Here is a 13912-nt window from a genome sequence, read left to right as displayed (position 1 = left end):
CTAGACTCTTATCTTTCTAAATCTTTCTTATACTGCCTCAGCAGCTAATTTCTAATTTCAAGAAACAAACAGCTGATTCAAAATTGTTTTTTTTTTGTTGTTGTTAAATAAGAACCTATACACACAGGATCTCTTCAAACAGCTCCATCTATTGTAAATAATACAGAGTTACAACATCATTTAATATTCATTCTGAGTACCCAAGACTGAAAACAAAGAATGTAGATTATGGACTGTAACCTAAACACCTTCGTAACCCAAACTTTTTAATCTCAGAAATGCAGGCAATCACTATGATTTTTAAAATGTCTGTAAATTTGGAATGCTTGAAGCATCCTATGAGTCCTTTTTTATTAATATCATCTTATACCAATTCTAAGAAAGTGGACTGACACAAGATATAACTTCCTTGAAATGAGGTGCAGAGAGATCATAAAAGAGAATATAAAGCAGCTCATATGTGACTTACCTACAACTACATTTTGGCCACTCAATCAGCAGTCATTAAGGGGTCTTTACTATTTATGACACACCTTCATTTCTTTAAAAGATCATGCAATATTATGTACAAAATAAATGCTTTATTACTTTGGAAGGTTAGATTATGTTGTTAAAGCCCCAAACTGTGACGTAATGATAGTTATAATAACTTACCAACTGGACTAGTAGAAACTCGCTGGGAAGGTGATCTGAAGCCAGGTGCCTTGGAGTTGTCAGGGTGCACGTTTTCCAAGTGTCCAAGTACAGAGTTACCCAGGAATGCTGACTGAACAGTGAAAGAGGCATCTGCAGTAACTCGTGAGGACAGTGGACCATCTCCCCAACCCTGGTTAGCTGGCACCTGACTGCTGTCAAAAAGACTACTGAAGTGATTGAAAAGCGTGGCTGGGCCAAACGTAGGTGGCAAAGATTTATTTGCTGGGTTAATGTGCATCTGAGAACCATTCATAATGTTCATGGCTGAAGAAAGCTGCACTGCAGCTGGTGGGCCTTGAGGTGGTGTTAAAGGAACTGGATTTGTCACAAAAATAGACTGGGGATCCTGGTGTATAGTTGCATTTGGTACCACTGAGTAAAAAGAACTTCTGGGTTGCATTCGATGAGAAACTCGAGGTGCTGGTACAGCTAACTGAGGTAAATTACTGGTATCCTGATTATCAGCAGCAACCAATCTAGGTGATGCCAAAGTCAATGGAGCAGGTTCTGAATTAGACGCAAAAGGCATTGACATAGGACTTAAATCAGACACACTGGATGGCTGTGTTTCCTCCTGTGTGTTATTGGAGGGAGGAGTGGGACTACCAGATGGGTGAGTTTCTGGAGCTCCTGGGGTGTTGCTGGCAGAGCTACTGCAGCTGTTGGCAGTTGAAGAGGGGGTACACAGGTTTGCCATGGACTGGTCCTGTGTGGACACTTTCTCTTTGGGGGCTGGCATGGCAGAGAAAGACTCCGTCTTTTGTGAAGAAAGCTGTGCTTGAGGAGTACTTGCAGGCAGAAATGTGGTGGGAACTTGCCCACTAGTGATAGATGCAGAGGAGACAGAAGGCAGGGAACTACAAGTGCTTGTCACAGAGGAAATCACTGCTGCTGGAGGACTTGTCTTAGGCACACAGGCAAACAACTGCTTTCTGACTGATGAAGGAGTCCGGGTATTAGTCACACACAGTTGCTGACTGGCAGCAACTACAGAAGAGACAGTGATAGGACAACTGGCAGTAGCTAGTCCAGCAGACTCTGAGGGTAAAACAGTCCCGTTCTGGTTAGGTAGACGGCCTGTATTATTATGCTTTGGAGAGCTATTTGTGTTGCCAGGATTCACAGGTCTCACTGGGAATGGTCCCCAAGTGTTAGGAGAAGGTGAAAATGTTCCTCCAAACTGGGCCATGGGTAAACGAGGATGCCGAATCTGTTGCATAGTTTGAGCAGCCAGCAGGGCAAAATGAGGGTGAGGATAAGCTAAGGGTAGAGAAACTGGGAAAGAAGAACGTACATTTGCTGGAACGTTCTTATTAAGTTTATTAGTGGGCTGGAACGTAGATAATGTTGTTGCCTGTGAAGTTACAAGACTTGGAGCACCCAAGGGAAATGCATTTTTACTGGAAGCTGCTGTGGTGCCTACTCCAGATGAGAAGTTTGCATGGATGGCTTTGGTGCTGGCAGGTGTTCTGATATGGTTTTTAGGAATCAAGTCTTCCAGTTCCTTAGCAGGATCTTGAATAAGTGCATTGATAAGTTGAACTGCATATCTTGTTGATTCTGTACCACCCCTGGGGAGAAAACAAACAAAAAACAGAACAAGATCAAAAATATACAAAACTAGGTAATCTTTACCATGAAATAGAATTGATTGTACCATACCTAACAAAAATGTACTTCTAATAAAATTTAATTTCCTCATAGAACTAACAATATATATATATCTCACAATTACCTTATTGTGATCATTCTCTCGCCATTCTTATCTTTTTGTTTATCCACATCAATATGGGCACCAGTAACATCTTGTATTGCAGTGATGTTGCATCCTCCTCTCCCCATTATCCTGGAAACCACTGAGGCTGGAACAGACAATTTCTTTGACCTACAAAATGGAGACCACACATGAGCTTATGAAATCAAAATGTCTATTAAAAAAGATGTCTCGGGCTTTCTGGTGGCGCAGTGGTTGGGAATCCGCCTGCCAGTGCAGGGGATACGGGTTCGATCCCTGGCCTGGGAGGATCCCACATGCCGTGGAGCAACTAAGCCCGCGTGCCACAACTACTGAAGCCCACGCGCCTAGAGACCGTGCTCGGCAACACGAGAAGCCACCGCAGTGAGAAGCCTGCACACAGCAACAAAGACCCAACGCAGCCAAAAATAAATAAATAAAATAAATAAATTAAAAAAAAAAAAGATGTCTCAGTAAGTATGTTCATGAACATCTGTAGAATAGTATTTCTCAAACCTTAAAGAGGAAATTATTATAAGTTTTTATTTTAGAAACTGACCTCTTATTATATTGAATTTAATTTAGTAAAGGTAAAAAAAACACACTGCCATTTAAAAAAATTATATTTAAGTCACTCATGATCTCAGCATTCAAATCTGCATAAACTATCACATGTTAACTAAACTGCAATGATCATATATTGATACTTTCAAAATTAAAATAATGCATACCACATTGTTAAACTCTATACTGAAAATGAATAAAGGCAGCTTATCAGTGTCAACAACTTTACTCAGCAATAAAAAATAAAGCCTCAGATTTGTACATAAAAAGCAATCCACAAGTGGAGCCTGGGACTTCCACTTGTGTGAGAAAACACAAGAGGCTGATTTTGGGATCTGACAAGATGGCCTGGGTGTCCTGCAGGATTATCACGGAAACCCAGTGTTTGATGGCAGAACCAAATGAGAGCAACACCCATTATCTTCATGTGGTCACTGCTGGCTGCCACGATTCCCTCCTTGAGGGAGGGACCCTCAAACTTTGAACTATACCTTCCAGAAGAATACCCAATTGTAGACTCTAAAATACATTTCATGATCAAAATTTAATATCCTAATGTAGACAAATTGGGAAGAATATATTTAGCTATTTTGAAAGCTAGAGCATAGACTAGGCCATGAATAATACTTAAATCAATCTGATCATCAAGTGTGCATCACTTCTGTTCTGCCAAGACTTCTTCCTTTTTTGTTTGCTTTTAATGGACACAAAGTCTTACAAAAATTACAGAATAAAAACTCAGACATCTTAGTCCTTTGGTGATTAAGTGCACATTAGCAAACGTAAGTCTTATCCTGATTCCCTGTTGTAAAGCATGAGCAGAGGCTAGAAATACCTTCTGGATTGTGTGAAACATTTAAAAGCAGTGGCTCCTCTCTGCTTTTATTCATTTCCCCCATCATGGTTTAAGTATAAAGCAGTGTGAATGAAGGGAGTTGTCAAAGTTAGCTGCAGGGGTGTTGGTATTTGTCTTTTTTTTTTTTTTTTTTGAGGGAGAAGGTAGTTTTAATTTTATGGGCTCTTCCACCCCCCCACTTTTATGGTGATCTAATTGCATTGGTTAAAAGCAGATATAGATTCTCTAGCGAAGTCTAACTTTATTTAAATGCTGTAGATGGACAAACTTGTCTGAATCAAAATGGGACCATTAAACAAACATCATAGCCCTCACAAATAGCACTGTGACTTTGCTGTCAAGTGAATCTTCCCCTTAAGAAGCCTATGACCTTTTTGTATGGTTTGTCTGTAAACTGTATGTCTTATGTTTTAATAAAATGTTTTTTGTTATTCTAAAGCCAACATTTCTTGTATCATATAAAATATGCATACAAAATTTACATACTGTTTCTAATTTTGCTTTAGCCTACTCTGGATGTAGTATGGCACTGCCATTGAATATAATAACCACATTCAAATTATTCATTAATTAACTGGATAACCATCTCACAAGAGGAGAAAAGTTAAAAAGACGAGACTAATTCTACTTACCTTCGAACAACTTCTTTCCACCCTTCCTCTCTTTTTTGCCCCCTTTTAGGGCTGGTCAGATTCAGCTTTATGTTTGAAGAGCTTAATGGCAACGACACTGACTTGTAGGTTGTTGATAAGGAATTAGGATTCACTTCGCCTTCAAGTCTGAGAAGAGAAATATCAAGGCCAATAAACGATAAATTTTAAGATAGAAACTCAAAGGGATTTGCTGAAGTATCTGAATTAAAATTTGGCACATCAGGGCTTCCCTGGTGGCGCAGTGGTTAAGAATCCGCCTGCCAATGCAGGGGACACGGGTTCGAGCCCTGAGCCGGGAAGATCCCACATGCTGCAGAGCAACTAAGCCTGCGCACCACAACTACTGAGCCCACGTGCCTAGAGCCCGTGCTCTGCAACGAGAGAAGCCACCACAATGAGAAGCCCGCGCACCGCAACGAAGAGTAGCCCCCGCTCGCCACAACTAGAGAAAGCCCGTGTGCAGCAACCAAGACCCAACGCAGCCAAAATTAAATAAATAAATTTATATAAAAAAACCAAAAACCTTGTTAAAAAAAATTTTGGCACATCAAATTATTAACAATCAGAAAAATAGAAATAGGGCAAAGAGTCCATTATTTATTTTAGTATTAAAATGGATTCAGAAGCCAGAAGGACTATATATAATCAATAAAAATGACAGTTAAAATCAAGGAACGCTAATATTTTCAGCTTCAAAGTTGAATGTTAAAAGTTCTAACAATCTCATTGCATAACTAGCACATGATAAGGAGGACACTGGTGAATTTCAGTTTTAAATGTTGAAGACAGGTAATGTGGTAGACTTCAGTTGTTTAACACAACTTATGTTACTTCAAGTTCTTGTGCCAGGCGTGAAAAAGGAAAGGTAGGTGCAGAGTTAACAAGTCAGAAAATTTTACCGTGTCTGAGTTTTGGAAGCAGCAGTACTTGTCTTTTCTTCTTGGGAATGGAGTAGCAGTGAGGGGTATCTCCTATCACTAGAGGAATTCACATCCATAGTGAAATTTAACTCTTGGCTTTTACCACCACTACTACTCTCACTGTTGCAATCTGTGCTGTCCAAGTTATCTGAATCACTATTCCCACCTGCACCGCCACCTCTGGGTTCTCCATTTATTTTATTCTTATCTGCCTTTTGCTGTGCTAAGGATATATGTTGTTCTGGTAATATTAAATGTGCAGTGGGAGGGGTCTCTTTTGTTTTGTTCTTCTTATTTTTCCGATTGGTGCTGGGAGTTGTCACAACATTGGCCCTTTTTTTCCCAAACACATTTGTGAATGTTGCAGATGTTGCAGAGATTCCGATTGTGGTGGTGGTGGTCGCACTAGGAGGTTCTATGGGAACTTCTTGCTCCACTGAAATCATGAAAAAGGATAAAAATCACACTGAGAGCCACAGATCTCAAAACAAATTGTGACAGAATACACCTAATAATTCAGACCCTTAGGTCATATTTTCCTTTTACCAGTATTCACTAGTAAATAAAGAAATCTTTACTGTTGTGAGAACAAATATACTATATCATATTTTGATGTTTAACTTGGTATAAAACATTAACATTCTTAAGATCTGAAATGCTAGTCTCATAAACTAACCAAAAATCACAATACAGTTTGAATTTAAGAAATTTTTCAAATAGCATTTTAGAATTAGAATTCAAATAGAGCAAAATTATTTGCCTACTACAACCACTGCCAGACTATACAATAAACAACTCTTTGAGAGTAATGGACCCCAACCCTATACAGCTTCAAGACTGAACCTTAGTTAAAAATCTATTGAGGAACTGGACCTCTTCCCAGTTTCCATCTGGGGAAGGAGAGGGTAGGGAAGAACCTGAAGAAAAGCTGGCAAACCTCTTACTGTATCACTTTTAGGACACACATAATGTTTTTACAGGGGAACTTAAATTACAACTGAATGTCTTCAAATTATGTGCTTGCCTTCCCCCTTCTGTTTCTCTGTGTCACTTTACAATGTAAAATATTTAGAAGTATTTACTATGGAAGTCAACTGTCTATTTCAGATTAAAGTAACTGAATATTTAACTAGAATTAGTTTTGAGAGTTTTGAGAGCAAAAAGCACTCAAAATGAAGTTGATGAACACAGAAGAATTTTTATCACTATTTCAGATGGTTCATTTCTCACCATCTTCATCATTCTCCTCTTCATCTTCATCCTCTGGTAGCTCTGAATTCTCCTTAGGTTTGTTTTCCTCATCTTCTTCCTGCTTCCTTTTCTGCTCCTCTTTTTTCTTTTTTCTCTTTTCTTTTCTTTTCTCTCTTTTAGCTGCAAGAGCCTGCTTTCTGCTCTCCTCTCTTGACTGCAAATAAAGTAGGTATCTCATTTTATCAATAAGGCAGTAATTTAAAATAAATAATGAAATTATACTTTTGTTTATGATACATGGGGTTTCCCATAGATGTCAGTCTTAACATACATTTATAAAAGCAACAAAAGAAGAAATAGATAAGCTGGACATCATCAAAATTAAAAGTTTTTGTGCTTCAAAGGGACCATCAATAAAGTGAAAAGACAACCCATAAAATGGTGAAAAATTTTGCTAATCCGGTAAGGGCCTTGTATCAAGAATTTATAAAGAACTCATAACTCAATAATGAAAAGACAAATAACTCAATTAAAAAATGGGCAAAGGATCTGAATAGACGTTTCTCCAAACAACATATACAAATGGCCAATAAACACATGAAGAGATAGATGCTCAATATCACAAGCCATCAGGGAAAAGCAAAGCAAATCAAATCACAATGAGATACCCACTTCACTGTCACTAGGATGGCTATAATCAAAAAGACAGATAAAACAAATCATGGTGAGGATGTGAAGAAATTGAAGCCTTCATATACTGCTGGTAGGATCATAAAATGGTGCCGCTACCTTGGAAAACAATCTAGAAGTTTCTCAAATGGTTAAACACAGAACTGCCATATGATCTAGCAATTCCATTCCTAGATATATACCCAATGAAAACATATTCATACAAAAACTGGTACACCATGCTTGCTTCAGCACCATATATACTAAAAAAATTGAAATAACACAGAGAAGATTAGCAGGGCTCCTGCATAAGGATGAAACACAAATTCATGAAGCATTCCAAGTTAAAACAAAACAAACAAAAAACCTGTATACCTATGAAATGGAAACAACCTAAATGTCCATCAACTAATAAATGGGTAAACAAAATGTGGTATACCTATATAATGGGATATTATGCAGCAGTAAAAAAAAAAAAAAATGAAGTACTAATACATGCTACAACATGGATGAACCTTGAAAACATTATGAATTGCCAGAAGCCAGTCACAGAGGACCAAATACTGTCTGATTCCATTTATATGAAATGTCCAGAATTAGGCAAATCCATAGATTTATGTGGCATTTGTTTGACTAAAATGCAGCTAGTGCTGGAAAGGGTGTGGAGAAAAGGGAACCCTCTTGCACTGTTGGTGGAAATGTAAATTGATACAGCCACTACGGAGAGCAGTATGGAGGTTCTTTAAAAAACTAAAAATAGAACTACCATACAACCCAGCAATCCCACTACAGGGCATATACCCTGAGAAAACCATAATTCAAAAAGTGTCATGTACCACAATGTTCATTGCAGCTCTATTTACAATAGCCAGGACATGGAATCAACCTAAATGTCCACTGACAGATGAATGGATAAAGAAGGTGTGGCACATATATACAATGGAATATTACTCAGCCATAAAAAGAAATGAAATTGAGTTACTTGTAGTGAGATGGATGGACCTAGAGACTGTAATACAGAGTGAAGTAAGTCAGAAAGAGAAAAACAAATACCATATGCTAACACATATATATGGAATCTAAAAAAAAAAAGGTTCTGAAGAACCTAGGGGCAGGACAGGAATAAAGACTCAGACATAGAGAATGGACATGAGGAGGGGGGAGGGGGAAGGGTAAGCTGGGACAAAGTGAGAGAGTGGCATGGACATATATACACTACCAAATGTAAGATAGATAGCTAGTGTGAAGCAGCCACATAGCACAGGGAGATCAGCTCGGTGCTTTGTGTCCACCTAGATGGGTGGATAGGGAGAGTGGGAGGGAGAAGCAAGAGGGAGGAGATATGGGGATATGTGTATATGTATAGCTGATTCACTTTGTTATACAGCAGAAACTAACCCACCACTGTAAAGCAATTATACTCCAATAAAGACGTTAAAAAAAATAAAATAAAATGCAGCTATTATGCTCTTTATGAGGTATTAACAAATTTTACTATGAAAATATCCACAGGAGGCCATTACAGAAATTACTTTTGTCTTACTTTATAGTTTTGCTTTGGTTAGTACTAGAAAATATTTTTTTTTCAGACAGGGGAACATGGTAATGGTCGCTTCACATCATAATGAAAATTCGAAACAAACAGAAAACACATCAGATTACTCATATTTGTATGGAAATTATCTAAAAAAGGCTCACCATAAGAATTTGTCAATGAAGTCCAGTTGTCCTGGTAATTAAGTAAAGCATTTTCCTCAAAACTATAATTTACCATTCTGAGTCGTAAGTTACTCTTTGACATTTTTATTTATCTAATCAGGCGTCAGCAAACTATGGCCTGAATGTTAAGACTAACTTTTACATTTTAAATGGTTGAAAAAATAAAAAGAAGAATATTTTGTGACATGTGAAAATATTATGAAATTAAAATTTTGATGTCCATAAATAAAGTTCTATTGGAACACATTCATTTAGGCATTGTCTATGGGTGCTTTCGTGCTACAACAGCAGAGTCAAGGAGTTATGACAGAGATCATATGGGCCTACAAAGCCTAAAATATTTACTCTTCAGCATTTTATAGAAAAAGTCTGTTGGGAATTCCCTGGTGGTCCAGTGGTTAGGACTCTGCGCTCTCACTGCCAAGGGCCTGGGTTCAGTCCCTCGTCGGGGAACTAAGATCCCACAAGCCATGAGGCGAAACCAAAAAAGTTTAAAAATTAAAATTAAAAAAATAAAGAATAAAAAAATAAAAAGTCTGTCAACACCCTATGTAAATGAAAAAGGGGCTGAGGATTAAGAGAAAAAATAATTATTAACTGAATATGCAGTTTCATCACTCGGTTGGCATAAGAGCAAAATGGCTGTTTAAGGAATTGCTGACCATATCCCTGGGTAGTTACACAAAAATAAAAATTATAGAACATAGGAGGGACCTTAGTAGTCATCAAACTTCAAACTTCATTTTAAAATGAATATTATTTTTCCCCTTCTGATTTTAACTGTAATCAAGTTTATCATGGAGGTATTAAAATTTATTTAATTTCCTAACGATAAAACTTTAAGGTTTATACCCTTGCCCCTATTATAAGCAATTTAACAGTGAATGTCCTTTTGTATATTCACATCTTTGAGCATTTGTCAAAGTATTTACCTTAGGCTAAATTTCTAGAAGAGGAGTGACTGGAGTAAAGGTATGCACCCTTTTTAATTTAATGCATTTGTCAAATCATCTCCATTAATAGTTATACTAATTTATACCATACATCAAAAATCATACTAGAATGTTAATTTCTCCACACTCTAGCCATCAATATCTATTATCAAACCTTTAAATTTTAAGTTTTCCTAATCTGGTAAAAGAAATTTAAATCACTCTTTCACTGTGCATTTCTTTGTTTATTCATGAAGTTGAGCGTTCTCCATCTATTTATTGAACATTTATATTTCTTCTGTGAATTGCCCATTTGTGTGATCATTTTTCATTCTGGGCAAGTTATCTTTTTCTCAATTTTTTTTTTTTTTTTTGGTGACCATTTTTAAAGTCTTTATTGAATTTGTACAATATTGTTTCTGTTTTATATTTTGGTTTTTTGGCCGCGAGGCATGTGGGATTAGAGGCAAAGTCTTAACCACTGAACCACTAGGGAAGTCCCTTTCTCATTGATTTGTAAGCAATTTTTTCTTCTGTTTTTAACTTACAAGTTTTGTTTTTTTTTTTTAAATAAACTAAAAATTGATGTCAAAATTTTCGCGTCTCTCAAAATGATCTTTTTCCTTCCTTTTATCATCAACAAAATATCTTAATGTTAAGCTATCTCCTGCATTCCTATAATAACTCTACTTGATTATGCTATTTATTCTTTTAATATAACTTCTGGGTTCATAACAACACCCTCCTTTTCAAGGTAAGCACACTGAGTGTCAGAAAAGCGACCTTTTTTTTTTTTTAACTTTTTCCATTATACTACCACACATCCTAGGAAACTTAGACACTTACTCTTTAATTAAGGATCTAATAAACCACTTATAGCCCAGATCTTATAATAAACAAAAGATTTCCAATGTTTTAAAAAATTTCTTCCCAGACTAATATTAAAACCACTTAGGCAGTAATGTCATTTGGAAAATTGTGATCTGCTCAAAAACTAATTCCTCACTTACATGGTTAAAAATATTTTTTATGTATAGGTCAGAATCAAAAAATTGATGGTAGTTTGATAATCTATTAATCATTTTTTAAAAAGAGATTTTGTTAAGATTATGGTCATATCAGTGGCAAATTTATTCTACTAGATTTTCAACCATTTCTAATAAGGAAAATTATTTTTCCCACTCACCTTTTCCAGATCAAGTTCCTTTAAAAGAATACTTGCATTCTTATTTGCTTCTGCAGCCTGCTGGTCTTTAGCCTTCACAATTGTCTCAACACACTGGTGACATTTTTTCAACAGTTCCTATAGTGGAAAATGGAATTATATAAATATAGGAACACATAAACAGGCCAATAAAACTTGAGCTGATAAGTATACCAAAGTTCAGGGCTTAAAGCCTCAAATTACTGAATATTCACTAAACCAAATTAAGCTATCCTTTGAGTCTAGTCTTTGATTGAAAAATCAAAATAAGGTACCATTTTCTAAAAAGTTTGTGTTCTTAGAAAATTTTCTAATCAGGCTAATAGTCTAGTAATAAACTTTAGCTGCAGTCACTGTAATTATGGTCCATAATAGGAAAGAAATCTCAAAATAATTTATAAAGAATATTATACCCATTCTTCATTTGCAAATGGGGAAACTAAAGCATAGAAAAATCAGATGATCAGTCTCATAGAGGATGAAAAGAACGGTCTGCTAACATATACTCTGGCATATAATTCCACAAAGAACAAAAATGTGCTTCAACAGCATATTAAACCTACCTTATCTGTGATTGTTGCTATGTATCTCATGCATTCTATATCAGAAGGGAACTGATTGACCTCTTTCACCAAATACTGAACAACTTTTACATGACCCTGTAAGAAGTATAACAAAAAATACACAAAAGAATACTTTGAAAATTGGCCCATATGCTTAAAAACTTAAGGGTAAAAGGTACAGTAACACTTGAGAGTTTACTAAACTTAAAATTGAAATTATGAAAGTAAAAACAGTGTTGAGTTTATAATCAGAAAACGATAAGTACAACATGCTGGGAAATATATGGTGGACCAAACGACATTTCTCCTGAATTTAATCTGCCCACATCCCATTGAAAATAGACAAACTTTAAAAAAAATATATCTCCTAGAATAAATCTATTAGTAAAATAAAAATTGGTGATGTGAAATGAATCTCAATATAAAAGGGAAATTAGTCCAAAAACAAAGAGGATGTTCTAGATTTCAAAGCATTATTTTGGCTCTATCTTACAAAACTAAACGAGGTAGGTTGTCATATTTATCTTGAGTTCTATGACTTGAATCTAGGTAAAACACTTTCTAAATGCCATTATCAGGGGCTGGATGATCTGTAATCAATTATAAGTACATCTATTTTAACATAACCAAACTTGCATTGTTTCCCCTCCTACTAAAGTTCGTTTAATCTTCAAGAATTGGTCTGATGGGGGGACTTCCCTGGCAGTCCAGTGGTTAAGACTCCATGCTTCCAATGCAAGGGGCACGGGTTCGATCCCTGGTTGGGGAATTAAGATCCCACACGCCACATGGTGCGGCACAAAAAAAAAAAAAAAAAAAAAAAAAAAAGAATTAGTCTGATGGTGACAAAAATCAGAAAAGTGGTTGCCTCTGGGGCAGGGAATTAACTGAGAATGGGCATGATGAAACTTTCTAGGATTATGGAAGTATTTTATATCTTTATGAAGTATGGGTTACATAGGTGAATGCATTTATCAAAATTCATGTACCTTAGATTTGTGTTTTTACTATATATCAATTATACCTCAATTAAAAGGAAAGAAAAAAATTGAAAAAAAAGGGAAATATTTAAGATTTTTTTTAAGACTCATAACTTACACTGCTCTCATTCAATAGCTATTTACTGACCATCTAGTATGTGTTAGGCACTGAGCTGAACAACTGGGTATAAACACTGGTGAAAAAGACAGTCATGAATTTCAGCCTTCATAGATCTTGTAGTCTGACTGGGGAGATGGGCATTAAAAAAGTAATACATGTTTGAATGTATAATTACAAAATGAGATAAGGAAAATAACAGTGAACTATAAAAGAGAACAAGAGAAACTTTTCAGATTGGGATTTAGAAAAGGACTTTCTGAGAAGTGATTTTTAAGGATGAGTAGATATTAAAGGATGAAGAGAAGTGAGCCAGGTGAAGAGTAAGGGAAAGAACATTTCAGGAAAAGAAAACCAGTGAGCAAAGGCCCTCAGGAATTTAAAAATTTAGTGCATTCTAGGCCAGTGGCTGAACTGTAGTGACCAAAGGGGAAGGGGAATAGAAATGATTGGTTTGAGGCTAGCATGAGCCATATCATGCAGGGCTTTGTAAGCCACGTTAAGTAGTTTACATTTTATCACAATTGCAATGGGAAAGCTTTGTAAAATAGAGCAGATAAGTAAGCCTTAATATATACAGGAGGTATAATAAATTTTTATGAGAGTCCACTTGTTTTTGTTCTTTAGGTAGAGAAAACATTCATCTACATATAATATCTGTCCTTAAATCTCACGTTTTATGTACAAAAACATAACAAAACTAGTCAAGACACCAAGTGATTTAAGAACCAAGTTGCTTATAGGGAACTACCATATAGCTCTTAGATTTGGCCACAAAGAAAGTGGAAAGACAGCAAAGGTTTGTATATAGGAACAGAGTCAATTCCTCAAGACCAATTTATCTTTCTCACATGATTTCAACTTAAAATTTAGTAGTTTTAAACAAATTCTACCCTTTTTCCCCACATTAAGTTACCTTGCGAAATGCTGACATAAGAGGTGTGATTTTCCGGTTATCTGCTGCATCCACGTCAGCACCTGCTTGCACTAGCAACTGCACCACATCAAAATGACCACCATTGGATGCCAACCAAAGTGGTGTGTTTCCCTTCTTGTTACGAACATCAATATGGGCTCCCCTATAAAAATCAAATAATGTTAATATGGTTTGT

At 36.2% G+C, this 13912-nt stretch overlaps 1 protein-coding gene and 1 non-coding gene across 11 annotated transcripts in view; one reads left to right on the top strand and one right to left on the bottom strand.

The window, feature by feature from the left end:
* Window positions 1-13912, bottom strand: part of ANKHD1 (ankyrin repeat and KH domain containing 1) — a 126761-nt gene that overhangs the window by 13748 nt on the left and 99101 nt on the right. For all 10 annotated transcript variants that reach the window (XM_059917252.1, XM_059917255.1, XM_059917253.1 and 7 more), the window contains 8 exons: window positions 13717-13879; window positions 11703-11798; window positions 11122-11238; window positions 6655-6829; window positions 5404-5860; window positions 4484-4630; window positions 2432-2581; window positions 655-2267 (listed from right to left, as the gene is read on the bottom strand). In XM_059917252.1, coding sequence (XP_059773235.1) covers window positions 655-2267; window positions 2432-2581; window positions 4484-4630; window positions 5404-5860; window positions 6655-6829; window positions 11122-11238; window positions 11703-11798; window positions 13717-13879 — 2918 coding nt within the window. The remainder of the gene's footprint in view (window positions 1-654; window positions 2268-2431; window positions 2582-4483; window positions 4631-5403; window positions 5861-6654; window positions 6830-11121; window positions 11239-11702; window positions 11799-13716; window positions 13880-13912) is intronic.
* Window positions 7524-7633, top strand: LOC132364176 (U6 spliceosomal RNA). Its single transcript, XR_009502731.1, has one exon. It is a non-coding gene; the product is annotated as a U6 spliceosomal RNA (small nuclear RNA).

Source organism: Balaenoptera ricei, chromosome 3, assembly GCF_028023285.1.
Source record: "Balaenoptera ricei isolate mBalRic1 chromosome 3, mBalRic1.hap2, whole genome shotgun sequence".
In the NCBI taxonomy this organism is placed as follows: Eukaryota; Metazoa; Chordata; class Mammalia; order Artiodactyla; family Balaenopteridae; genus Balaenoptera; species Balaenoptera ricei.
The sequence above is the reverse complement of the archived record's forward strand: the minus strand, read 5'-3'. Positions and strand labels throughout refer to the sequence as shown.